General features: G+C 39.7%; 1 protein-coding gene across 8 annotated transcripts in view; it reads right to left on the bottom strand.

Annotated features, from left to right (window-relative positions):
- The window catches only part of MIA2 (MIA SH3 domain ER export factor 2), a 67,734-nt gene that overhangs the window by 21,616 nt on the left and 18,800 nt on the right, over positions 1-27,318 (bottom strand). For 4 of the 8 annotated variants that reach the window (XM_073349108.1, XM_073349109.1, XM_073349111.1 and 1 more), the window contains exons 5-14: positions 26,106-26,333; positions 25,894-25,994; positions 18,871-19,002; positions 8,377-8,398; positions 8,164-8,252; positions 7,602-7,673; positions 6,656-6,766; positions 5,279-5,350; positions 4,842-4,946; positions 448-570 (exon numbers count right to left, since the gene is read on the bottom strand). In XM_073349108.1, the coding sequence (XP_073205209.1) occupies positions 448-570; positions 4,842-4,946; positions 5,279-5,350; positions 6,656-6,766; positions 7,602-7,673; positions 8,164-8,252; positions 8,377-8,398; positions 18,871-19,002; positions 25,894-25,994; positions 26,106-26,333 (1,055 nt within the window). Of the gene's footprint in view, positions 1-447; positions 571-4,841; positions 4,947-5,278; positions 5,351-6,655; positions 6,767-7,601; positions 7,674-8,163; positions 8,253-8,376; positions 8,399-18,870; positions 19,003-19,757; positions 20,156-20,287; positions 20,682-22,468; positions 22,639-25,893; positions 25,995-26,105; positions 26,334-27,318 lie in introns of those variants that run through there. The other 4 variants (XM_073349110.1, XM_073349114.1, XM_073349113.1 and 1 more) reach the window with 4 other exon arrangements.

Below are 27,318 nucleotides of genomic sequence, written 5' to 3'. Positions count from 1 at the left end.
ATCAAATTAGCTGGCTAGCTATCTAGGATTCTACGTGTTCCACTACTTACCAATTAAAACACAGGCAAGAAGCACTACAACGGGGGGCACCACTAAAGGTTCTTAATGATGCTCACTGGGATATTTGAAGAGTTCTGTATTTTTTATACATATAAAGTGTCTTCAAAGTGAAGAATCTTTTAGACTGCAAATATTCCTATTTATTTCAAATTTTAGATTCTAGGAGTCTGTAGCCTTTGGACAGTGTCCCAATGGACTCAATGAATTCAAACCTCAACCCAAGCAGCTTTGTTTGCCCAGGGAGGGTCAGGGGGTGGAGGAGGAGAATAAGAAGAACTAAAAATAAGTTAATGCAAGAAACAAATTGGGACAGCTTAACATCTTTTCACCCTAATATTTAGAATCTCCTATAACAGAAAAAAGTCGGTGTTAAATATAGCAATCTACCTTGACTTGACTTTCCTTGTTTTTCAGAGCTTCCTCCATATCTGCTTTAGACAATTCAAAGATTTTTGTTTGTTCATTTAATTCACTAAATCGTTCACCCCATCCTTCAGCCTCTTGTAACAGCTTTAAAAAAAAAAAAAAGTGCACCAGATCAATAAAGAATCTATCACAAGTTGAAAATCAGGAATAACCTCTCAATGTTTTTCACATTTCAACAATAATTAGCCATATGTACACTGTACTGATAGGCAGCATATCTCGGGTGAGTGTCTTGAAACCCCACCACCACCTGTCCATGAGAACTAAACAGAACTTAAGATTGTGTAATGTTGAAGAGCTCAGTGAAACATTTTATATTATTGTCCTGTTCTCTACATTATTGTCAGCTGCACTAGCTCTCTAGTGTAATTAGTTACTAGGATATCTAAAAGCAAGTTTAGCTGAATACTTCAATCATCGTTTTAGATAAAACATACAGAATGTAAAGAAGCCAATTAAAATAAAATATTGAGTTTTTGGCTAATCATCCACAGATTCCTGGGAATAGGTTGAAGTGAAAAGACATTAATTTCCCATACTCTCTCCTTAAGCTACAGCACTTGTTCCCTTTTCACCCTAACAAAACTGAGAGAGGGAAGTGTACCATTAATGCTTTTATTTCTATCTTGGAAGTTCTCCATTGAATAAAATAAATGGGGTAGCTATTTAATTCATCACATAACCCACAGATTTTTTCCTAACAATTATTTTTTTCCACCTAATACCATATGGTTAAAATATATTTAAAGGGACATGTTGCTACTAATCAAAGTCATGAGTACTCTATGTAAGCAGACCCTAAATACTAAAAATACTGTAACTAGCCTTTTGTTAAATTAGAAGGGCAGCCAGGTTGTGCAAGTTTTGGGACTACATTAACAATTTTACAGGAATATTTCATTTTCAGAAGCGTCCTGCAAAAAACAAGGAATAGACAGACTACCAAGTTTGTTAAAATAAATGGAATTGCAATATGTCAGCTAATTAAACCACATCTGCATATTATGAGAACTAAAGCAAATTTGTTCTTTAAAAACTGCATATTTAATATAAAAACCTCAAGAAACTATTAAATGAATCTTTTGAAAGATTCTGAGAGCCTATTGTTCATCCTCCAGCTGGAATCTTTAAACATACCAGGTTTACAGAGTGGAGTGACTCATCCATTTTAATCAAAGAACACTCAATTCTATGTAGATGGCGTTAAACAGGGGAACCCTCACGCAAGAATACAAGCAAGCCTAAACTTCAGCTTGCCAAAGATAAGCAATGCAAAGACATAATAAAACAGAGGTGGTGTATAAACCTGGAAGGATTAGATTTTTATCAGAATCAGTAAATGTCCATTTCACCATACACACAAAACAAAAGGTATTTCCATTGATAACAGAAATTTACAGAAAGCCAAAGAAAGAAAACTGTTGCCTGAGAACAGAGTTTGATTTAAGATTATTTATTCTGTATATCTTGACACATGATGTTGACAATTTATAATTTAAACAGTTAAAGCTTTAACTTTTTGAATCTTAACATCTGCTTTCATTAGATATTGTCTGATTCCCCCGCATTTACATTTTCACACCCATGGGAAAATAGAAAAAAATGCTTAAAAATAACCATTGATTTGTCCACCAAAATTATTTTAAAAATATACAAAATTTAATTCTGCCAAGCCTCTTTATGTGATAAAATGAAGTGAATGACAACAGTCACCTGACACGGTATGTGCCCTTTCAAGTAATAAAAGTCATACACTAGTCAAATTAGACAAGTGAAAAATGAAGAGAAAGTTTTCATTATTCCAACACTGCCGTTATCACTAAATCCCCTTCACTGATAAGCAACTAAACTTTAAAAATACATTCTAACAAGAGTCAAAGAAACAGTGAACCAAAGCTGATTCTTGTACACCGTAAGGATTATAGCAGATGGAAAGGACAAGGATTTTGCAGTGAGCTAAGGCAGCACGCTTTCCTAGCGTTCAAATTAGAAAAAAAATAGTATAATAAATGTTTATAAACAGTTGTCTTGTTCAAACTAAGATGTTTAATCCTGTCTTTGGCATATCATTAAATCTATTCAGAGGGTAGCAGATCTGTTATAGTTATGGCAATGATGTGCCAGAGGATTATGACCCATTTGTGTATAAGACCAAGGAAGAAAGTATACTGATTTCCATGAACAAAAACACACTTTTGTTACCTTTTGAGTGAAAATGAAATTCCATCTTTAAAAAAGGTAAGAAAAAAAAAGGATGTGTATATTCTACTAAAGAAAACCAAATTATTTGCTTACAATGTTTTCATTAGGGAAGAAAAACAAGCAAAACAGACAATTTTCATTTCCTTTTCTGATTGGTCTATTGGTAAGGTCTTTTTCCCCCCCACAGGGAGTACACCAAATATGATACAAGAGTGAAAGAAGTCGCAGCATGCAACTTCATTAAAAATGTGAACACAAAACCCTAAGTACACTAGATGTCCTGATCTTGAATGTGTCATGCAAGTTTATTTTACCTAGAAGGAATTCCAAAGTGATTACTGTAAAGGAGTCAATTATGACCTTATGGAAACAGATTTTGATGTTTGTAAAATGATTAAAGTTATGTCATTTTCAACATTTAGTATGGTCTTACTTAAAGGTCCCTTTCTACGGAGGAGAAGCAGCAAAAGAACGTCCTCATTCAAACTCCTCTGGGTTCAAAAAAGTGAAACAGCAACAAGATATTCATGTCACAAAGATAAAAAGACGCTGGTCTGTTCACTTTTTTAATTAGGCACTGCTTCTCTGACCTTAGTATATTATTTCGAGTACAATAAAGGGTACAATTAGGAATAAAGACCAAAGGAATGGACTTAAAGCAAATAAAGTACACGAGAATAATTTTCTTCCAATGGTCTCCTCTTTTCCTTATAACCAAGTTACCTGATCCAATACCCTCTCTACAATGATTACTTCCAATCAACTACTTCTCTGTTCACTCTTGCATACGACATATGTTTGTCTGTTATACCAACAACTTATCAAAAAATGAATCTCATCTTCTACCACCACCACACTTCCATTCTCACTGTTGATAACAGAGATTTGCGAGAACCAGAATTTCCCTTCCACGGAAAATTTTACATTTCCAAAAATACTGTTCTGAATTAAAACAGAAAATCTGATATGAAAAGTTTTCTGTCGAACATTTTCAAAAGATTCCATTTCAGAAGAACCAAAATGGAATTTGTTTAAATGGTCCCGGCAATCCTAGCACCCCAGCTCTGCAGAAGCCCTCCTGGTGGGCTGTGGTGAAGCCAGGAAGTCCTGGAAGCCCAGGTTCCCCAGCAACTAACCAGGCTGGCTGCCAAGAAGCCCTTACTCCCAAGCTCCCCACCAGGCAAGCTGCCAAGGAGCTGGGCAGCTGAGCAGGAAACCAGGTAAGTTTCTGGCAAACTGGTTTCTGTCAAAGTCTATATGTTTCAGCAGAACATTTCAGTTCTAACTAATTGCCATTTTCGGATAGAAAAATGTTTTGTTGGAACATTTCTGAGCAGCTCTAGTTGATCATTCCAACATCCTACCCACCACCCACGCCTGCAACTTCTGTGTCATTCTGAACTCTATTCTCTTCTTTTCTACTACAAAGCTGATGAACCATTCCTGTTCTGGTTTATAGCAACTAAAATCCTTGTTCACTGCCTGGTTTATCTCTTGCCTAACTACTCCAGTGCCCTCCTATCTGGCCTCCCCACTTCTTACAATGCTCTCCTCCATTCCATCCCAAATGCTACTGCAGTAACAGTATTTTCCTCACCTGCCACTTTGCTAAGTTATTCTCCTATTTAAACCCTGTCTTTGTCATCTGAATCAAGTTCAAGCTTCTGGTGCCCACTTTTGTGGAGTACCTCAACTATGTACTTGCCTAAATCTTTATTCTCATTTCTTCCAAAAACCTCTTTTTTCTCAGCAAAACCTTTTCCCATCCCCTTTGTATCCTTCTCTCAATATCAGTGTTGCTTTTTTTCATGCTGCCCTTTATGGGTGGAACAAGTATTTCACACTTTACTTATTAAGGTTTCTTCTCTCTCTCATGCACATTCCATAAAGCCTTTTGAGAGAGAGAGCGCAAGAGAGATCCAAGGAAAGTATTTAAAATAAGTTATTCCAAAAAATATATATATATGTGAACATATATCCTGGAGATTTTGTGTGTGGTGTGTGTGTGTAAATATATATACACACACACGATCTCCAGGATCATTTGGTTATGTTCAATTTGATGATGAACTCCTTCGAGCAGGGATCATATCTTTAGTTATGTGGAAACTGCCATGCATATCTACAATACTACATAACTAGGAAGAACTTACCTGTTTCTCGCTTTCCTGAAGATGACAGTTTTCCTGTATTGCATCTTGGACAGACGTCTCAAGTCTCTCTTTATTAATGTGAAATACTTTTAATGTGGTCTTGGCCTAAATGAAATAAAAAAAAGCAAACTGCTTCAACAGTATATCTGAAGATCCAATAGCTTGTTGCTGTTTACAATAAATTTCTTGGCAGTGTATGTTTTATAATTGTGTACTAACAAAATAAAGTGTAATTGTGCTTTTCAATTAATGGTAACTGCCACGCTCTTTTGTAAAATGAATCAGCTACCACACACCAAAAAGTTGGACTGAGCCCTAGAAGACTGGTATTGATATTCATGTCAAGTCATGCCTGTGAGTATTTATTTGTGATGAAACAATTTATTTTAGTAATTGATTTTCCTAATTTGAACAAAAACCTCAGATATTTGACTTACTTCTGCCACTTGTGACTGGATAGATTTTGCTTCACTTTCTAAAGACTCCATTCTTCTCTGTATTTCCGCCATCTGCAAAGCCGTAATATTTATTTTCATACAAGTTCTTCCAGGTTGAAACTTTTTAGCCAAACTAATTTTATGAGATAAATTTTCAGAAAATGCTACTAAAATGTATTCCTGTAAAAATACTTATTTTTAAATCGTAAGGATTGTCTTTGCAGGCCCGACAATACCAGTTTTCTTTTCAAAGATTTTCCTTAAGGAAGATTTTTTGACTGTACGATAGTGACATATGATTACATACTACTATCTTCTTTTTACCATTCTTGTAACATACTGTTTCTTTTTACAATGCTTATAATATGTATACTACATCCACTGTCTGAGATATTGGAGAATCATTAAATAATTAATCCATTTCCCTAAAAGTACTTTAGGAAAGGATTTTCCTATGCAGGATATTTAAAACGTCAGCTGAGTGGGCCTCCAACTATTACTCCTTTACAGCTTTTAAAAAAGTTTAAGCGTTCACTGAATTTAGCACTCTTACAAATCCCTTTATCAATTAGTTCATAAAGTAACAGCACTGGCATCACAGGCAAGGAAGAGACCATAATTCATAAGAGCTCTATGGTTGCTTTTATACAGCCCGATAAACAGCAGTTCTGTGAGCTTCCCTAATTACATAGTTGTAGAAGTTATTCTGAGAGGTACTTCTCCCTTGATAGCAACCACAAAATGCTTGTTTCAGCATTATCTACCCAGACAAGACTGCCCCCCATTTCCTGAATATCCCCAAGATAGAACCAAGTTACTTTGGCTGACAATAAGCATCAATGGTAAACAGCACAACATTGTAGGGGAAGGGGGAAAACCAAGATTAGCTGTTGATAAATGAGCCAAAAAACACAGCATTTTTGGAGGTTTTGCGAAAATGATTCCCCCCACTCCAGCACAGAAAGTTTTGTTTTCTAAATAAAAAGGAAGTTAAAATTCAGAGAACCTTCTCCAAATCATACATTCTAAAGTTTATTTGGATGCATTAAATAAACTGCAAAGAAAAAAAAAAGTTTAAAAAAAAAAATCACTTACTTGTTAAACAAGTCTTTTCTCACCCTTGCTATATAGGACATTCAACGTACAGCTGTATCTTTAGCTCCTAAATACTTGCATGTTAGTTCCTGAACCTTAACTACCTGGGATTGTCTTGAATGATTTTAAAAAACAAAATTAAAATTCAAATAGGAATGAAAAGACCGCCTTTTCAGTAAATGTCTTCTCAGAGAAATAACTCTGATTATACACAAAAACATGTTCCAATTTTTAAAACCAAGTTATCTGAATATGTTTAAAAAAGTTTTTTCTGAACCTTACCAAGTCATCCTGTTCTGATCGCTTAGACTTCTCTTCTTCCAGCTCTTTTTCTAAATTCTCTATTTCATCCTTGAGTGCAGTGTTTGACCTGTTCAGTTTTTCACAGGTTGCCTAAAACAAGTCATTTTGATAGTTAACCTATAGAAATTTACAGTTATAAAGTAATTAAATACAGGTGTGTATAGTGTATTTTAATGGAACACTTTAATAATCTATAGAGGTGCAATAAGGCCTCAAAAGTTAAGTTTGCTTTGAGATCTGTGTTTAAAGTGGGGATTAAATCACTTACATATGAACAGTCTTATTCCCAACCTTACAATATTTACTCCAAGTCCAGAATGAATTTAAGTAAATTTGTCAGTTTATTAGTTATTTACTTTTGAATAGCCCAATAAGAAGTATGGTGAGACTACGCTTTTTTGGAGTCCTCTATCAAATAAGTTCCTGATTTTTGGGATCTAAAAATGGATTCATTTCTAGATTACAGCAACATGTAAAACACATGCTATTTTAAGTTATTAGCGTGTATTTTTGAATCAGAACTATTAGTCAATATTTAAAATTTATGCTGCAATATGTCATACAACATTTTTTCAAAATACTGTGATACACATTTGATTCTGCATCACTCATTTGAGGGGTTTGCATCACAATTTTACAGGATGTCACCTATAGGAAGCAGGCAGAGAAAGCTATCTGCATAATTATTTGCTCCAAAATTAATTGCCTGCATGTCCGATTTGTTCCATAATTAATTTCTCTGCATAACTGACCCACTCCATAATTAATTCACTGTCTCATTTGGTAATGGTTTGAGAAACCCTGGATTAGCAAAACAATTCCACAGATTTAAAAAAGAGTACACTTCTGACACCTTCAGTTTTCCTGAAACACCACCTCAAATTATACAAAAAAAGCCACTTTGTTTCTTTTAGTCTGTTTTTACCTCAATATGTGATGTATTTGTTGACTCTTTCAGAAGACTGGCATCCTTTAGAGATGATTCTAAGTCTTCGTACTGAAAGAGATACATGATATCAAAATGTGTGTAAGATCAAAAATTGTTTTAAAAAATGAAATTAATTTATGATTAAGTTTAAAACACTAAGGGATGGATTTTTAAAAGTATTTAGGCACACTAGACCTTAATTCCCAATGGGCGTTAGTGGGATTTTCAGAAGGGCCTACATCCATCTTTAGGTGCCTAAGTATCTTTAAAAATCTGGCCCTACGAAGGTTAGCACGGAGCATAAAAGCAAGACGTCTAGGTGTACATTTCCAATGCAGCGTATTGTACTATAATTTAAGAGGAAAATGCATTGAAATCTGTATCACATTTAAAAGAATTTGAACCAAGGGGAAAAAGAACACAAGTATTTCAAGATGATCATAAATATAAGCTTTTAATATTTAAGTTTAAATAAAGTTTAAATGTTGCTTAAAAGAACAACAATGGCTCAATATGTTAAAAACATACATTGGAGGAGGAGAACAAAAATAAGAGTTACCTCTTTCTTCTGGAGACTAAGTTTTTCAAGAACTTTGCATTTGTCTTCAATTAGTTCAGCAACTTTACTGGCAAGCTGTTTTTCCCTTCCTACAAAGGACAGTAGCTCCATTTTGTAACATTCAAGTTATTAAAAACTATCATAAAAATAATTTAAAATTACCAGTGTAGCTAGAAACACGCTCCACAGAAACAATAAGGAAAGTTAACTTACCTACATAAAATCTGCTTCTAACCTGAAACAAAAAGAACAAGCACTGAAATTTGTCTATAATGTTACACAGCTTGCAAGGATAACACTATTCAGTTTTTAGCCTCATCTTCTCTGCATTTTTTACTTAACGTTACAATGTTTACATAATCTACAGTAACTGTGGTTCTTTGTGATGTTGTAGTCAGCATGGATCCCACCATAGGTGCACACCCATCTCACATATATGAAACTGGAGGTGCTTTTGAATAGCAGCATCTGTTGGGGCTGTGCACAAGTTCTGTGCCTCCTCACGCTCCCATACAAGCCCATAAAGGGTGGGGAAACCACACACACACACACACCGATTCTCTCACCATTTAAAGCAGTGATGGCTAAGGAATCTGAAAAGCAGGCGTGGAAGGTGGGTTGTGGGATCCACACGGACTATGTTCATCGTGAAGAACAAGAGTTACTACAGGGAAGTAACTGTTCTCTCTTTTTTTGCGTATTCATCAGTGTGGAACCCATTGTAGGTGACTGATGAGCAATATTATCCCTAGATAATAGAAGTGAGGTGTTTTATTTGTATCAGTCAAACAGTGATTGAAGTACTGCTCCTGAACTTGGTATCTGACCCAGCTGCCATGCCTACAGCATGTTTAACAAAAGTCAGTGGGTTGCTCCATATTGCAGATCTCAGAGACTGGCAGGAAGAAGATGCTGCCAGTTCCCTGGTGGAGTATGCCTTGACATTCAGAGGGAGAGCATGTAGCTTTTCCTCCAGGTGTTGAGGGAGGTTTCAGAAAAAAATAACGGCAAGGTAACTGATTCTTCAGATGGAATTGCGAGACTGCCTAAGGCATGAACTGGGGTGTGGTCTCAGTACCATCTTGTCTATATGGGAGGATGTGCAAAGTGTAGAGTTGCCACCTGTCCAGATTTTCCCAGGATCGTTGCTTTTCTTTTTTCCCCCACAGGTAGCTGTCCTGGGAAATCTGTAAAAGTGCTCAACACACACTACCAACTGTCCAGTTTTATGGGCGAAGGATCATCTCAGATGTCCTGTATTTTTGTACCTCAGAAGTGGCAACCCAAGTAAGGTGGTGTGGCCATGAGGGCTTGGAGCTCAGTGACTCCCCATGCTCAGGTGATGGCAACCAGAAAGACCGTTTTGATGGTAAAGAAATGTACTGAGCAATATGACAGTGGTTCTAAAGGAGTCAACCTGTGGAACTCGCTGCTAGGGGATGCGGTGAAGGCCAACAGTATAACTGGGTTTAAAAAAAAAATTAGCTAAGTTCATGGAGGATAGTCCATCATTAGCTAAGATGGTCAGGGATGAAACCCCATGCTCTAGGTGTCCCTAAACCTTTGACTGCCAGAAGCTGGATGACAGAGGATGGATCACTCAACAATTGCCCTGTTCTGTTCATTCCCTCTGAAGCATCTGGCACTGGCCACTGTTTGAGGTCAGCATACTGGGCTACATGGACCATAGGTGTGATCCTGTATGGCCATTCTTATGTTCTTATGAGTCTCCAGGAGTTTTAGAAGGACAATGTTGAGGGCCCACGTGGGAGTCAGTCTAACCAGAGAGTAAATATGAAGGAGGCCCCGAGGAAATTTGGATATTGTCAAATGTGAGATCCCAAATGAGCGTACCAGAGCATGACACACCAATATTGCTGCAAGGTGAACCTTGAGAGAGTTGAATGCTATTCCAGCATATTTCAGGTGCAGCAGGTAGTTAGGGAACTTCAATATCAAGGCCTCTACCGGGTCTAGATCACATTGGGCTGTCCATATGAAAAATCTTTGCCATTTTGAGGAGCAAGTATTCCTAATGGAAGGTTTCCCACTTTGTATGAGGACTTCCCAAATCTATAGGCGGCAGTTTCTACCAGCAGTGCTCAGTCAGCCAACATCCAACACATCAAGTGCAATGACTGCATCTGACCCTGGTTCTGAGATGATATGTTCAGACAGGTTGGGAGATGTATGAGTCTGTCCTTGTGGAATGACACCGAGTTCTGCCCAGAGTCCACAACTCCGTGTTTGGAGCGCCCTCTCTCAGTCCTGGGACTTGGGTACTCGAGGTGTTGAGATCAGTGATGAGTCTTTTCTCGGTGCCCTTTTCTCTGAACTGGTCTTTGGCATCACTTGTGGCTAGACTGGGCAATAAATAAAATTGGCTTGTCTGTTAGCAGTACTACGTAGCTTGTCTCCTCAGGATCTGATGAGACCTTCAGGCCATGTTAAGTAGCCCTGTACTGGGAGATCTGTACAGGTGGATCTAACTGCCAATACTCAGTCCAGATGGGTCAATTCTAATCACAGTGGTCATATGTTGAAATATCAAGAGTTCTGAAGGTTTGTAGAAGATTTTGAGAAGGTTCAGCGAAACCTAGTGGGTTAGACATTCACAGATTAGAAGGAACAGAGAGGATTGCAGTCACTCAGCCCTTAATGCCCTTGTACAGGAGTACAAGGTGTATGCAGTGTAAACAGACACTATTGTTAAAAAAAGGGGGGGGGGGGAAGGGGAGGAGGAGAGACTTGAATGCAAAAGGTTCATTGACACCTACAGTGGGATCTATACTGTCACATACATTAAGAAGAAATATCCTTACGTTGATAAACTTATCTATCCTTGATCCTAGCTGTCCTGCATGACTGAGAGACCCTAGGCCAGTGATCCTCAATTAAAGTGGGCCAATTTCAGAATTTTATTACAAGAGGCGGGCCATTTGCGAAGAAGGCTGACAAAAGTAAAACCACTTCAGCTGCCAATAAAGACTTTGATTGCAACATAAGTATTAGTGTTTCTACCTTTTAACAAAGATTATAAATCAACACAATTACCTGTGTTTGTTACAATCTTTAGCAAGCTTTTTGAAGAGTGGTTTGTAGGTCAGGGCAAGGCACATGCAGTTGTGAAGATGCTTATCTATCAGGTGATTGCGGTGTTGGTCTCTTATAATGTTCATGATAGAAAACCCAGATTTGCAGAGGTACGTTGATCCCAACACTATTAAAAGATAGATGGCTAGATTCTGACAATTCTGAAACAGGTCAGCATATTGAGTCCACAAATCACAAAGTCCCACTTCTCTGAATTTTGCCTTCAAGACGTCTGAGCTCTGGAGCCTTACAATTTCTAATTGAAAGGCAGTTTCGTTAATTGAATCAAGAATGTTCTGTGCTTCAAAAGGGCACAGTCCATTGGCAGAGACAACAAATGGATCACAAACAAATAAAAGCAAATCCTTTGGAATTTTAAAATTCTCCACTCGCATTTTAAAATTTTTTGATCAGATTGCTTAGGAATTCTTGCACCGTTTTCATTGAAGTTTTATCTGTAGCAACAACACACAATGTAGGGAAGTGCAACATATTTCCTGTCAAAGATTTCAAGATTCCTCTGAAAGGCACACCCTTTTTCAAACAGATCCCTGGAGGAAATTCAAGTGATCAGTAATATCACACAGAAAAGCTACCCATGACATAGAAGGGACATCATTAATAAATTCCAGGAACTCACAAGCTTATTGGTCTTGTGGTTTGAAAGAATTTCTATTAATTCTTTTCGAAACACACAAAACCTCTCTAATATGTGCCCCTACTTAACCAGCAAATGTCGTTGTGCGGCAACAGGACTGTATTCAGCTGAAATGTCTTGTAAAAGAGCTTTAAAATAATTTTGCAAGCTAGAAGTTGAGCATATGTAGTTCACTAATCTCATCACAATACTCATTGTTTTTTTCAAGTCTCCAGACAACTTACCGCACAGGACAGACTGGTGAATGATGCAGTGAAGTGTATTTAATGAAAGATGTAGCACTGCCAACTATAAAAAAAAGCCCTTCTCTGTCCCTGACATGGAGGGACTTCAATCTGTAACAAGCAAGTTTACTTTCTGCAAATCTAAGCTATTTCCCCCCGCCTCCCGAAAAAAGAGCCTTTTACCTTTCAAAAGTGATCTCTCCTGTGGTGTAGTTTTCCAATGGTACTAAGCAAAAAAATTCTTCCTTAGATTTCATGATGGTGAAATTTTTAAACAGACAGCAATAGCTGGGCAGTGTCACTTAAATGACTTGATTTGTTCACTGCAAGAGACATGTATTTGGTGTTTTTTACATCAGAAAGCAGAGCTGACAGACAATCCTTGTAAATTACTTCTAATCTTCGCACTGCCATGGAATCAGACAGGATAACTTGTTTCACACGGTTCGCAATGTCATCTTTGTTTTTATCTCTGGCAAAAAGGTCCTTCAGCATTTTCAACGTGCACTTCTTCACAAACTTAGCCTCCAGGAAAGGCTTTTTCTTTTTAGCCAGTACCAACATTATTCCAAGAGAAGCAGCTGTTGCTTTTTCCTGTACAGTCGCTGATGTTACAAGTATGGCATTTGAAGTGTGATACGAAGACTTCAGATTTTCAATTTTGTCATGTCTTGCAACACTGCCAGCAGGATAGACTGTGTTGAAGCTACTGTGCTTTGATTCAAGAGGCGCCTCACCCTGACAACCTTACAGATGGATACAGTGGTTTGGCATATTAAGCACAAAGGTTTTGTGTTTAAATGAGGTGGCATTAAAAAAAAAAAAAAAAACGGAGAGAAAATCCGCTGTCCAGTTCGGGTTAAAAGCTCAGGTTTTGCTGTTGACTTTGCGATACCATACCATGCCACCATTACTTCTGCGCTCTTGCTGGCAGTGGCACTGCCCTCAGAGCTGGGTTACTAAGAAAGTCATAGGCAAATGATAGGCAGCACATCACAGTTTGTGAACGTAATTGTAAACATTTTTTAAGATGAGCTGGCAGGCCACACAGGAAACCTGGGTAGGCCACATTTGGCCCACATGCCACCTATTGAGTATTACTGCTCCAGGCCAGTGAAGACTACTAACATTGGACATGTCTGCTTTGGAAACACAAGAAAGCAAACAATCCATTATTTCAGCACAACACCTTGCACTGGAAGTTTCTAAGAAAGCCAGAACATAAGAATGGCCATACTGGGTCAGACCAAAGGTCCATCCAGCCCAGCATCCTGTCCACCGACAGTGGCCAATGCCAGGTGCCCCAGAGGGAGTGAACCTAACAGGTAATGATCAAGTGATCTCTCTCCTGCCATCCATCTCCACCCTCTGACAAACAGAGGCTAGAGACACCATTCCTCACCCATCCTGGCTAATAGCCATTAATGGACTTAACCTCCATGAATTTGTCGAGTTCTCTTTTAAACCCTGTTATAGTCCTAGCCTTCACAACCTCCTCAGGCAAGGAGGTCCACAGGTTGACTGTACCCTGAGTGAAGAAGAACTTTCTTTTATTTGTTTTAAACCTGCTACCCATTAATTTCATTTGGTGGCCCCTAGTTCTTATATTATGGGAACAAGTAAATAACTTTTCCTTATTCACTTTCTCCACACCACTCATGATTTTATATACCTCTATCATATCCCCCCTTAGTCTCCTCTTTTCCAAGCTGAAAAGTCCTAGCCTCTTTAATCTCTCCTCATATGGGACCCATTCCAAACCCCTAATCATTTTAGTTGCCCTTTTCTGAGCCTTTTCAAATGCCACTATATCTTTTTTGAGATGAGGGGACCGCATCTGTACACAGTATTCAAGATGTGGGCGTACCGTGGATTTATATAAGGGCAATAAGATATTCTCCATCTTATTCTCTATCCCTTTTTTAATGACAGGTTTCAGAGTAACAACCGTGTTAGTCTGTATTCACAAAAAGAAAAGGAGTACTTGTGGCACCTTAGAGACTAACCAATTTATTTGAGCATAAGCTTTCATGAGCTACAGCTCACTTCATCGGATGCATAAAAGTGGAAAACGCAGTGATGATGTTTTTATACATACAGACCATGAAAAAATGGGTGTTTATCACTTCAAAAGGTTTTCTCCCCCCACCCCACTCTAGAGTTTCTTAACTCTGGGGTGGGGGGAGAAAACCTTTTGAAGTGATAAACACCCATTTTTTTCATGGTCTGTATGGATGAAAACATCCTCACTGCATTTTCCACCTTTATGCATCCGATGAAGTGAGCTGTAGCTCACGAAAGCTTATGCTCAAATAAATTGGTTAGTCTCTAAGGTACCACAAGTACTCCTTCCCTTTTTTAAAGATTCCTAACATCCCGTTTGCTTTTTTGACTGCCGCTGCACACTGCGTGGACGTTTTTAGAGAACCATCCACAATGACTCCAAGATCTTTCTCCTGATTAGTTGTAGCTAATTAGCCCCCACCATATTGTATGTATAGTTGGGGTTATTTTTTCTAAATGTGCATTACTTTACATTTATCCACATCAAATTTCATTTGCCATTTTGTTGCCCAATCCCTTAGTTTTGTGAGATCGTTTTGAAGTTCTTCACAGTCTGCTTTGGTCTTAACTATCTTGAGCAGTTTAGTATAGTCTGCAAACTTTGCCACCTCACTGTTTACCCCTTTCTCCAGATCATTTATGAATAAGTTCAATAGGACTGATCCTAGGACTGACCCTTGGGGAACACCACTAGTTACCCCTCTCCATTCTGAAAATTTACCATTTATTCCTACCCCTTGTTCCCTGTCTTTTAACCAGTTCTCAATCCATGAAAGGATCTTCCCTCTTATCGCATGACAACTTAATTTACTTAAGAGCCTTTGGTGAGGGACCTTCTCAAAGGCTTTCTGGAAATCTAAGTACACTATGTCCACTGGATCCCCCTTGTCCACATGCTTGTTGGCCCCCTCAAAGAGCTCTAATAGATTAGTAAGACATGATCTCCCTTTACAGAAACCATGTTGACTTTTGCACAACAATTTATGTTCTTCTATGTGTCTGACAATTTTATTCTTTACGATTGTTTCAACTAATTTGCCCGGTACGCACGTTAGACTTACCAGTCTATAATTGCCAGGATCACCTCTAGAGCCCTTCTTAAATATTGGCGTTACATTAACTATCTTCCAATCACTGGGTACAGTAGCTGATTTAAAGGACAAGTTACAAACTATAGTTAATTTCACATTTGAGTTCCTTCAGAACTCTTGGGTGAATGCCATCTGGTCCCGGTGCTTGTTACTGTTAAGTTCCTCAATTAATTCCAAAACCTCCTCTAGTGACACTTCAATCTGTGACAATTCCTCAGATTTGTCACCTACAAAAGACGGCTCAGGTTTGGGAATCTCCCTAATATCCTCAGCCATGAAGACTGAAGCAAAAAATTCATTTAGTTTCTCCACAAAGACTTTATCGTCTTTAAGTGTTCCTTTTGTATTTCGATCATCCAGGGGACCCACTGGTTGTTTAGCAGCCTTCCTGCTTCTGATATACTTAAAAAACATTTTGTTATTACCTTTTGAGTTTTTGGCTAGCTATTGTTCAAACTCCTTTTTGGCTTTTCTTATTACATTTTTACATTTAATTTGGCAGCGTTTATGTTCCTTTCTATTTACCTCACTAGGATTTGACTTCCACTTTTTAAAAGAAGATGATTTTTTTATCTAGGAAGGCTTCTTTTACATGGTTGTTAAGCCACGGCGCCTTTTTTTTAGTTCTTTCACTGTGTTTTTTAATTTGGGGTATACATTTCAGTTGAGTCTCTATTATGGTGTCTTTGAAAAGTGTCCATGCAACTTGCAGGGATTTCACTCTAGTCACTGTACCTTTTAATTTCTGTTTAACTAACCTCCTCCTTTTTGCATAGTTCCCCTTTCTGAAATTAAATGCCACAGTGTTGGGCTGTTGAGGTGTTCTTCCCACCACAGGAATGTTAAATGTTATTATATTATGGTCACTATTTCCAAGCGGTCCTGTTATAGTTACTTCTTGGACCAGATCCTGCACTCCACTCAGGACTAGATTGAGAGTTGCCTCTCCCCTTGTGGGTTCCTGTACCAGCTGCTCCAAGAAGTCATTTAAAATATCGAGGAATTGTGTCTCTGCATTTCATCCTGAGGTGACATGTACCCAGTCAATCTGGGGATAATTGAAATCCCCCACTATTATTGAGTTTATTTTGATAGCCTCTCTAATCTCCCTTAGCATTTCATCGTCACTAACACTGCCCTGGTCAGGTGGTCGATAACAGATCCCTACTGTTATATTCTTATTAGAGCATGGAATTACTATCCACAGAGATTCTATGTAACATGTGGATTCATTTAAGATTTATATTTCATTTGAGTCTACATTTTCTTTCACATATAGTGCCACTTCCCCCCGGCCCCAGCATGACCTGTTCTTATTACAGGGAGATAACTGTGTCAGTCACTGAAACAGGACATGATGCTTAATGGACTAATGTCCAAACTAAAAATATTGTAATTTTACACACATACAGGAGCTTTTTTGCAGACATAATTTCTGCCTCACTGATGGAAAACAAAAAGACCTACATGTAACACACAAACATCAAATGATGATATTTTATTTTAGGATCAAAGAGATATTAGAATTATTTTCAAACAAAAAAAAGATGCTGCAACTCAAATGATGGAAGTTATTAACACTTTGTACCATATCTTCAAAACACAGGAATCATTACATTTACCACTGAAATGTAGCTATTTCTTATGCACAGTGCTGCAGCTACTTAAAAGCAGACAGACACTACACAGTAGTTCAGGTCAGCAAGTTAAGAATATTTAATCTATTTTGAACTGTAGGGAGAATTTAGGATGTTATTACTCTGACTGGAATTTGACCAGCACAAACGACAAATCTTGCACAAAAGTGTCATTAGATTTTCAATAAGTTTGTGTGGCCAAGAACCTCTGTATTATGTTCCTCTAAAAGAGCAGTGCTCCCCAGCAACATATTGAGGCATTGGTTCAGTAGTGCAACATACTAAATCACCAACATCACTTCCTGAAGCATCCTGAACTGTTCTAGGCAGTCTCCCATCCAAGATGGGCCTGCTCCTACTTATCCTATAATATATGTCAAGATCACAATCCTAGCTGGTATAGCTACAATCAAATATAGTGAAGTACCAAGAGATATGAGAGTAAAAATACCCACAAGATGCTTAAGGAATAAATGGGAAACTAAAACATGCAGCTGTTATTTTGGAAGCTGGCTTTGAAAATTTGTCCCATAAAATGAGAAAGTAGAAAGGGGAAACTTTATCACTGTTTAATTTAATTTGCTGTTATAAGGTGAATATGCATTTCACATTAAAAGCAATGTTCTTTCAGCAAACAGTCAACCACTAAGAACCTTGACAAGAAGGCTACTACCCAATTTTCCTCCAGTTTCAGAAAGAATATCATCAACTGTATGACCAGCTGACTTAAAACTTTATTGTGACACTCGCAAACCAGGTCAGATCAGGGCCACAGGCCAATTCACTTGTATGTTAGTGTAGATCAAAGCAATTATTAAAATGTAAGTGTGCATTCAGATATTTAAACTTCATGAAAATTAATGGATCATTACTTTCTCGTTTATCTATTCTTGTTATAATGTAACAAACATTTACATGTGTATATAACCCTGTAACTAAATTACCCGTCAAAGAAATCTTATAAAATAGTAATGAAGGACTTAAGGACTTTAATAGAATATGCTAATTTCAAAGCAAGTCAAGGACTCTAAGTGCATTCCTCACTATCTGTCATCAAAGAAAAAAAGTATTTGGGTCCAGACACTGTCAACTAGCTAGTAAAGAAGATATAAAAGATGGATTCAAGGAAAGATCCTTCATCTCTGGACTGTTTGGATTCTAACAGAGCAGAATAACTGAATGAGAAGATAGTTATTCTGGATAGCCCTGAAGGACTTTTGGGAAATTGGCAGTTTATTACATCACTGACACCATTTGGAGTGACAAACTGTGATTTACTCATTATATTTTATCTGCTTTAACCTCTCAATAACTCTCATTCTTTTTTCTTACAGAATAAACCAAAGATTAGTTTACTGCAAAATTGGCTACCAGTATTTTCTTTGGTTTAAGGTCTGGAGTACCAATTAATCTGGGGTGAGTGACTGGCCTCTTGGGACTGGGAGAAACTTGATGTGGCGGGATTTTAGGTTTAAATAATCTTTGATCACAAGTCCAGTTTGTCTGGGTGGTAAGACAGACTGGAGAGTCTAGGGGACTGTCTGTGACTTGATGGTAAAACACGTATAGTGATCCAGGAGTTCACGTTTGTTACTGGTTTAGTGAAATCTAATTATAGAACATACCACCAGTTTGGGGTGTCTGCCCTGAGATAGGTTTCAGAGTAGCAGCCGTGTTAGTCTGTATTCGCAAAAAGAAAAGGAGCACTTGTGGCACCTTAGAGACTAACAATTTTATTTGAGCATAAACTTTCTTGAGCTACAGCTCACTTCATCGGATGCATTGTTAGTCTCTAAGATAGGCACTCACAGTTGTGAGCCACTCCAGACAGCGTGACACCTATTTTAATTAAAAATTCAAACTGATGAAATGACAATTTTAACCAATTTTTTTAAATGCAAACCATCTACATAAATCTGTACTTCATTTTGGATACTTACTGATTGATAACTCCTACACAGAAACAGTAAGACTGTAAAAACTCCAACAACTGCAGCACAAATCACTATTTCCCATGGGAAACCATAAAGATCAGGACCAGGTCTCATATCTTCAGGCAACGCTGTCACAACCTTAAAAAAAAATAAAAATATTACTTATTGTTTACTGAGTCAACTGTGAGACTATAAGACTCTTTGTTTATTTACTTTTTCAAAACCCTGAAAAGTAGCAAATGTTGTCAGAAGCCTTTTGTTTGGTTTTTAAATCTTTTGTTTATTTAGCAATCAGTGTATAATATAACCGAAGACACATATGGTACGTTGAACCAGAAGAGACACAGCTTTTTAAGTTTTCCTTCTGAACTTGTTGTTTACGGAAAGGGTCCTTCATAAGGTACAGTAGTTTATATGTAAAAGCGTCAGCATTAAAATAAAAAAATGTTTACAACATAGTTGGTGGACAATTTATAGTGACAGCTAAAGATATGCAAATAATTTCTCTGATTGACTAAAATATAGCATAAGTATGGTTTTAGAAAATAAAAATAATGGTTCAGTGTAGTTTACTACGTAAAGGATTGTGATTTGCATAATCTGTGTTCTACATTATTTGTAAACAGATATGTATACATTATTTTCTAAACAAAACAAAAAACAGCCTGCTTAATGCAGCTCACCTTTCCATATACAACTATTAGTGTAGAATATTTTATTCACTAAGCAGAAAAGTCTTAAACTTTGAGTCTTTCAAGCTGAGGTGCTCTGTCTGCACTTGGAAAGAGCAGCATGAGGCCTCCTTTGATACTGTTAAAAGGAAAACAGAAGCATGTTTTCCTTCCATATTTGAGACTATATTTCCGAATTTCACAGACCTTAAAAATGCTTACATTTAACAAGTCTTATGCCTCCTCTCAACCAAACCTCACTATGTTTCCATTCCATTATTGTGCCCTTCTCATCTTGATTTTCCCTAAAAGTTGTCATGATCCCGGATCCTGCAAGCTGCTCCTCACCGGGAGGCCCCTGTGCGGGGCAACTTGCCGAACTGGGGCCTAAGCCGGACACCTGACTTTTCTAGCAAAACGTAAGATATCAGATGACAAGGTTCGCAGCAGATTAGCTTCATGTAAATGACAAAACACAGGTTCTGGTGAGTGGGTCACCGACGCGCAGAGTCACGTTGCTTGTCGCAGTGAAGCAGCTTTCGTGTTAACGAAAATCCTCCCTCCCTCAGAGCTCTCCAGCGAGTCACACATCACACCTCCCCGCCCCCAACTGGGGAAGTTTCACAATTGAAGGGTCCAGGAGAACCAGGCCGCAAAGCGGCACCGTCCCTTGACACCCCGGCTTTCCCCAGCCCAGCCCCAGCCCCAGCCCCCCCGGCCGGGAAGCTCGCTGCCGCCGGCCCCGCACTCACGCTCCGCGCTCGCTCCAGGACCAGCCCGCAGAAGCGCTGCACTGTCTCTCGGAAGCCGCGCCACAGCCCCGCGGCTGCAGCCTCCCGAGCATCCTGGCAGCTCTTCCCGGCGGCCATTTTACTGCGGCAGCGGCTGCTCACGCTCTGGGCGGCGGCGATGGGGCAACCGGCGCTCAGAGCCCATCGCCGACTGCAGGAGCCGCAACCCCAGCAGCCCCCACGCAACTTCCTGCCGGCGCCAGCCTGACAACTGAGCGGGCCGTACCACCGCCCCAGAGAGGGGAGCGGGGCGAGACCGTGGTGCCTCGGATGGGGGTGGGGGGGAGGCGACTGCCACCGGTGGGAGCTCAACATATGGGACTGCCCCCAAAACAGGGGCCGAGCCAGGCGGCTCCATTCCGGGGGGCAGCGGGGATGCCCGGCTAAGCCAGAAGAACAGAGGGAAAGAAGGGAAGGGCGGCACCACTGCGTGACACAAGCGGGGGATGGAGGGGGGCAGAGGTTGCTGCTGAGCCCCCTGTGGGGGGGACCCGCATTAGCCCGCCGGCTAGGGTGACCAGATAGCAAGCGTGAAAAATTGGGACAGGGAGTAGGGGGTAATAGGCGCCTATATAAGAAAAAGACCCCAAAATCGGGACTGTCCCTATAAAATCCAGACATATGGTCACCCTACAGCCAGTGCCCCCCACCCCATTGGGTGCACCTGCAGCGCAGACGGGGCGGGCCACGGATCCAAGGACACACCCTATGTTGGGATCTGCAGACTCAGGGGCCACCCCTCTGAACGTCAGACGAGGGGTGGCTCTTTAGCCTCCATTTTAGGAACAGTGGGGGCAGGCTCCTGAGGAGATGCCAACGTGTGCCTCCATTTGGGGCTGGGCAAGACACTGGCAGCCCTGGGATAGCACAAGTCATGTTAGCAGGATTGTGCTGGGCAGGTCCAGAGAAACACAAGCAACCTGTAACAAGTCTTCGCTCCAAGTCATGAGGGGCCCATTGAGACCATGCCTTGTGACTCACTAAGTCATTCATTAGATGCCCATGTCAGCTACCTGCAGTTTGTTCTATAACAAATTCCTTCTAGGGAATAAGAGGGTTAGTTTTATATATTTATTGGGCTTTTGGGGGTCTTATCCTCTGTCCTTTTTTCTCCCCATTGATATCTTCAATAACCCCACATCCCAGTGGCCAACTTAGGAAGGCTACATACAGTTCTCTTTAGAGCCTATCAAACTAATATTTAGCCTCTTCTAAAATAAATCATTTGAGAGCACTGAAAGGCACTTCACACTCCACAGGGCTCCTATCCTGAGAAGGTAGGAACTTGAGCTCAAGTCCTCTGTTTAGAGGCACACTATTCTGTTAACTAGACTGCTAGCCTAACCTAAAATTTGGTTGTTTAAACATTTTACACACAAATGTATTCCTTCACAAGCAAAACAAAGCCTAGGCCCTGCTTTATCCAAGCTGTTGTAACCCATCTTGCTTGCTGAACTTCAGGAAATGAACCCTAGTGTCAGCCAGTGAGAGTTTGGGGAGAATATTCTCTCCCAATGCCTACCACAACTTTATATACAGGAAGCAGAAAACAAAGGGGAAAAAATCTGGGGGGAAACAACAATTAAACTAAGCAAATAGGGTGTGAGGATAAGAAAAAAATAAAGGAGAAATAGAGGGACCCAATTTGAACACCCCATTCTGAAAATATTTCCTTTCCAGCAGAGTTACTACACATCTTCAAACACTTATCATACCCTAATGGAGCTAAGCTCTACTAAACGCTGACTCTGGACAGTTAAAATCTCAAGCCAGTGCAAAGAGCCCTTCATAGACAGATGTTAGAAATTCTACACTTAACTCCAAAAATTGTTGGAAACTGCTGTTTCAGGTGGAAATGTTTGAATACAGTTGGCTTGGTATTTATAACTTACAATGTAAACAGAATCCTTTCCTCACAAACTAATATAGCACACTCACCTTTCAAACATTTAAAGAGATACAATTCAGAATAAAAACAAGATAGAAAGTGATTAAAGAAACCAAAGGAGAGATCATCACACAACAGTACGGGTTTAGAAGTATTTCCATGGCAATCTCACAATCATTCTTCTGTGTAGTACTCAGTGGATACAGAGCCAATCTCTTCTTAGCTAGACTTTAACTACTTGTACAGAAACTTACCCCTTCCTTTGTTTTGGATGTTTCCATTGGTGAATCAAATATTGTAATCACATAACAAACATTTCTATTAAAACTATGAGCTTAAAAATATCCCTAGTTTCTTAAGGAAAGTTCCTGATCCAGTCATAGAGACATCCTGCACTGGTATGTTTCCAAATGGACAAAGATCCTGTTCTGACATTTCTGCAGTCAAGGGAGGGGGGGCCAGAGGTGGATTAACGACTAACAACAAAGTTTCTCATTTCATGGCACATCATGTCTCCTTTCCTTTGTAAATATAAATTAATTGACACTATGTGTTTTTAAAATTCTAATGCAAAGAAATGTTATATTAGGAAGTCTAATATATACATTTCTTATTGTTTTATAAAAGCTAAAGTATACCTTTTAAAAAATTGACCATATTGTGGGCCCGTAATACCACGTGTTGGTATTACACACTGAAACACAGAGGCTGCAGAAAATATTGATAAGCCATATCCTAGCTACGTGGCATTGTAATTTTACTTATTTCATTATTTCTGTAACTTGATTTCTATATTCCATTGGGATTATTTTCATTACAATTATGTTTGTAAATCCCAGCTTTTATAAAGGTTGACTCAGTCATTCTTTGTATGCAGCAACATATGCAATTTGCATCTTTTATTGTGAAAATCTAAGAGGACGGAAAAATGCAATACAAGGGAGCAGTTGGTACCTAATGATGGGAATTTGAAAGTAGCCATTTTATTTGTACTGAACAATAAAAATTTGAATTTTAACACAGTCTGTAAAGCATGAATACTCTATGTATCCCAATTAGCCATTAAAGTCTTAATTTCTAAAGAAAACAAATTATTCATGTTTCCCTCTCATGGTTCATGTATTTGCCAGAACATACTGGGATAAATTATAAGCATGTAATAATTAATCCCAGTGTGTCTCAAACTTTAAGACCTTGATTATACCACATCTGAACCTCAAAAGTTCTTGGCATATGACCTCTTCAGATATGCTTCTTGTATTTGTGCCTCAAGAGTTCCAGTGTCCTCCTTACTTTGCCCCCTCCATCCCATTTATCTTTCAATCCATAATATTCTCCCTTTACCTGTCAAATTTCCACATCCTCTGTCTTTCCTCTGCCTCTCCAGATCCCCTTTCCATCCCTTCAGTTATCCCTGTCTTCACCCCCTTTGCTTTGTTTCTCTCAGATATCCCTCTCCAAGTGCCCCATGTCTCTGCCTACCCCTTCCCACCTTCCCTTTTCAAGCCTCTCCTACCCAGTTTCTGCCCCACCTTCCCTGCTATCTTCAGAATATTGCACAACAGCTCCCTTCACTTACCAAGCTCCTAGCCTTCCCTTACTCTCAGACCTTCCTTCCCCCAAGTCTCCCCTCTACTCTCCCTCCTTCTCTTCTCTCTCCATATCCACCACAGCAAGTTTATCCCATACTTTTCTTTCTTCCCTTCCCCCAATCCCCTTTGCTTCTTCCATGTTCCATCTCCCCAAGGGCCCTCACTTGTATTTGTTCCCTACAGTACCAGCCCCCCCAGCTCAAGGCACAACCTGTACTGGTTCCTCACATCTCCACTCCCCAACACTCCTCGCTGTATCGGTGCCCTTCCTTCGCTCCACAAGATCCCTCTGTCCCCAGTGCCTCCCTCATCAGCTCCACAAAGTCTACCTTGTACCAACCCCTCAAGCAAATTCCCTCTTGTATCTGTATCCCCCAGATCACCTCTTCCCCACTGATTCCCCATTCTCTCTCTCTCTCCAAGGACCCCTTGGACTTGTCCCCACTCCCCAGCCCCCCTAAACCTGTCCCCCAATTCCTCATTCCCTCCCTCTCCAAAGATCAGACCCAACATCTCCATGTCTCTCCCTGTACCAGCTGCCCTCTTGCCCCCAATGTACCCCTCTCCAAGCTCCCCTCTGTCCCACCCCTTTCCCCAGCTCTCCCAAGCTCCCCAAGTCCCCCTCCAAGATGCCTCCCCTGTTCAAGGCTTCCATGTTCCCCCTCCAATGTCCCCTTTGTACACCCCCCCCTCAACCACCCCTGGCCTCTCTTCCCCCTTCCCTCCCCAGAGGAGAAGCAGCAGGAGTGGGAGCTGCTGCTGGTGGGTCATGGGTGCCTCCCTGCCTGTCTCTCATGCCAACTGACAGGGGATGACAAGGGTGTCCATGCAGGGAGGAGACTCAGCCAGCTCCCAAGTCTAGCTGCATGGGGACACAGTGGCCCCAGTATCAGGAAGCTGCACTGCAGCTGACTCTTCCCAGCTTGTCTTTTCTGCCTGATTGTACACGTTTTACTGAGGGGTTATAAAGAATAATTTTTTTAAATCATCTTGTACAGCATCTAACTGTGGCCAGTGTACCTTCAGTTGTACTTCTACCACAGTTTGAAAACAGGTTTCAGAGTAGCAGCCGTGTTAGTCTGTATTCGCAAAAAGAAAAGGAGTACTTGTGGCACCTTAGAGACTAACACATTTATTTGAGCATAAGCTTTCGTGAGCTACAGCTCACTTCATCGGATGCATTGTGTTTTCCACAGAATGTATCCAATGAAATGAGCTGTAGCCCACAAAAGCTTATACTCAAATAAATGTGTTAGTCTCTAAGGTGCCACAAGTACTCCTTTTCAGTTTGAAAACAGTTGACTTAATCTATATATTGAAAGAAGAAAACAAAATCTATAGTAACACAACTTGCTGATGGCGAGATTTTTCATTTGTAGATTTTGCAGCAAATACAAAATTATAGTTCCCATACCCACTGTGCCTCACATTTTATATTATTTTATATATTGTACTAACTTTCGTACATTGAATATGTTCACAAGAGGACCATGTTATGTTGCTGTGGGAACCAAAAGTTTAAATTTCTTAGTTCTGGTACTGTATGTGTAAAATCACTACTAAAAGATTGCAGTACCTTTTTTTTTTATTTTTTTATTTTTTCAAGGCCCAACCCAGCTTTCATTTAAATCAAAGGGAATTCTGCCAGTGACTTCAATGGGAGCAGGAGCTGGCCATGGGTTTCCTTTAAAAAAATAGATAAAAAATGCTGGTGTGTTTGACAAGTATGTCTTCTTGGCTGTTCAATAAACCCACATTTGAATGTACAGTCACTAAATGCACAAGGGAGGATTCTGCAGAGGCAATGGGAGCAGCAAGGGGCTGAAGAAAACAGCAGCTAATGTGGCATTTCCTGCCCCTTCCCCTCATCAGTTGGGCATCAGGTCTCCCTGTGGCCAAGTTTGAAAATTCTGGTCTCCTTAAATGCTTCCTCAACATATAAACAGAGGCCACACTGAAGATACCTACCCCAATTTTGCTGTCAGTTCCAGCTCCAACTCCAGATGAGTTTCAGAATGTAATCAACAGCAGAATCGGGCTCAATTTCCCTCTGGTGGTGTTAAAACATTAAAGAAACAAAATCTTACCTTTTTGCTAACAGTTGCCACTGCTGAAAATACAGATTTTACAAAGTCACCAACGTCAAGACAATCAAAATGCAGGAGAATCTGATATATCCAGTCTTCTTCTGTTAATTTATAAGGAAAGAAAATGATTTGTATTATGTTATCTTGTTAATAGCTCCATTTTTATTTTATTTTTTTAAGATTGCAATCTTTTTTTCAGATCAAACACTTACCATTATTGGGAATGTAGTTTTGAATCAGGAAAAAGATCTGTGATAAAGGTTTTTTAGCATCTAACTGAACATTTTTTGCTGAATTGTACATTTTCTCCTGAGCATTCACTGGAGCAATTGTTATTGCTTTTGAATGTTGGCCACTGTTACGTTCTTTATACAAAGCTGTATGCATGTGATGGTCTTCTTTTGGAGCTTTGTCTGATAATTTTCTCTCATCGGATATATCTGCAAACAATTGTGAAGTGGAATCACGTTTATTTTCAGCCTTCTCATCAAGAATATTTTCTGCATGTGAAATTTTATAAGATTATTTCCCACTATGTTACTAATTTGGCTTCTGAATTCCTCCTCATTTTCAAAGTCATTTTCAAAGTCAGACTCTCACTGGCAACTGCCAAAAAACCCCAAAACCAAACCCCTAAACAAATGGACAACTGATTTAAAGGGTTACTCTTCTGATGTCACCATGTGACAAGACAATATAATAAGTGACCTGGCAGGAATATAAGAACACTTTCAGGACAGGGTTATATTTACATAATGTGTATTATATCACTGTAAATCTATATTCTAAAATTGGGCCAAATTCTGGTCTTAGAATGGGGTTGCATGGATGTAACTGCAGACAAAAAAAAAAAATGGCTACATACCTTTCGTAACTGTTCTTCAAGATGTGCTGCTCACGTCCATGCCATTCTAGGTGTATGCACGCCCACATGCACGGTTGTCGTAGATTTTTGCCTCAGCGGTATCCATAGGGTCGGCAGTGGCGCTCCCTTGAGTACCACACTATGCGCCAGTATACCAGCTTCGCTGACGGTACGCCTTCTCAGCTCCTTCTTGCGGGCAACACCGACAGAGGGGCAGGAGGGAGGGTAATGGAATGGACAGAGCAACATCTTGAAGAACAACAGTTAGGAAAGGTAGGTAACCGTTTTTTCTTCTCCAAGTGCTTGCTCATGTCAATTCCATACTAGGTGACTCACAAGCAGTTTGCCAATGGAGGTGGGCTCAGAGTTCAAGGTCTTGCAGCTTGCAGCACTGCCCTGCCAAAGCCAGCATCATCCTGGGCCTGCAGTGTCAGCACATGATGAGTCATAAACGTGTGTATAGATAACCAGGTAGCAGCTCTACAGATCTCCTGGGCTAAGAAGGCTGCAGATGACACTTGTGCTCTAGTCGAGTGCACTTTGACTATTGCCAGTGGAGG

Source organism: Lepidochelys kempii, chromosome 6 (assembly GCF_965140265.1).
Source record: "Lepidochelys kempii isolate rLepKem1 chromosome 6, rLepKem1.hap2, whole genome shotgun sequence".
In the NCBI taxonomy this organism is placed as follows: Eukaryota; Metazoa; Chordata; order Testudines; family Cheloniidae; genus Lepidochelys; species Lepidochelys kempii.
The sequence above is the reverse complement of the archived record's forward strand: the minus strand, read 5'-3'. Positions and strand labels throughout refer to the sequence as shown.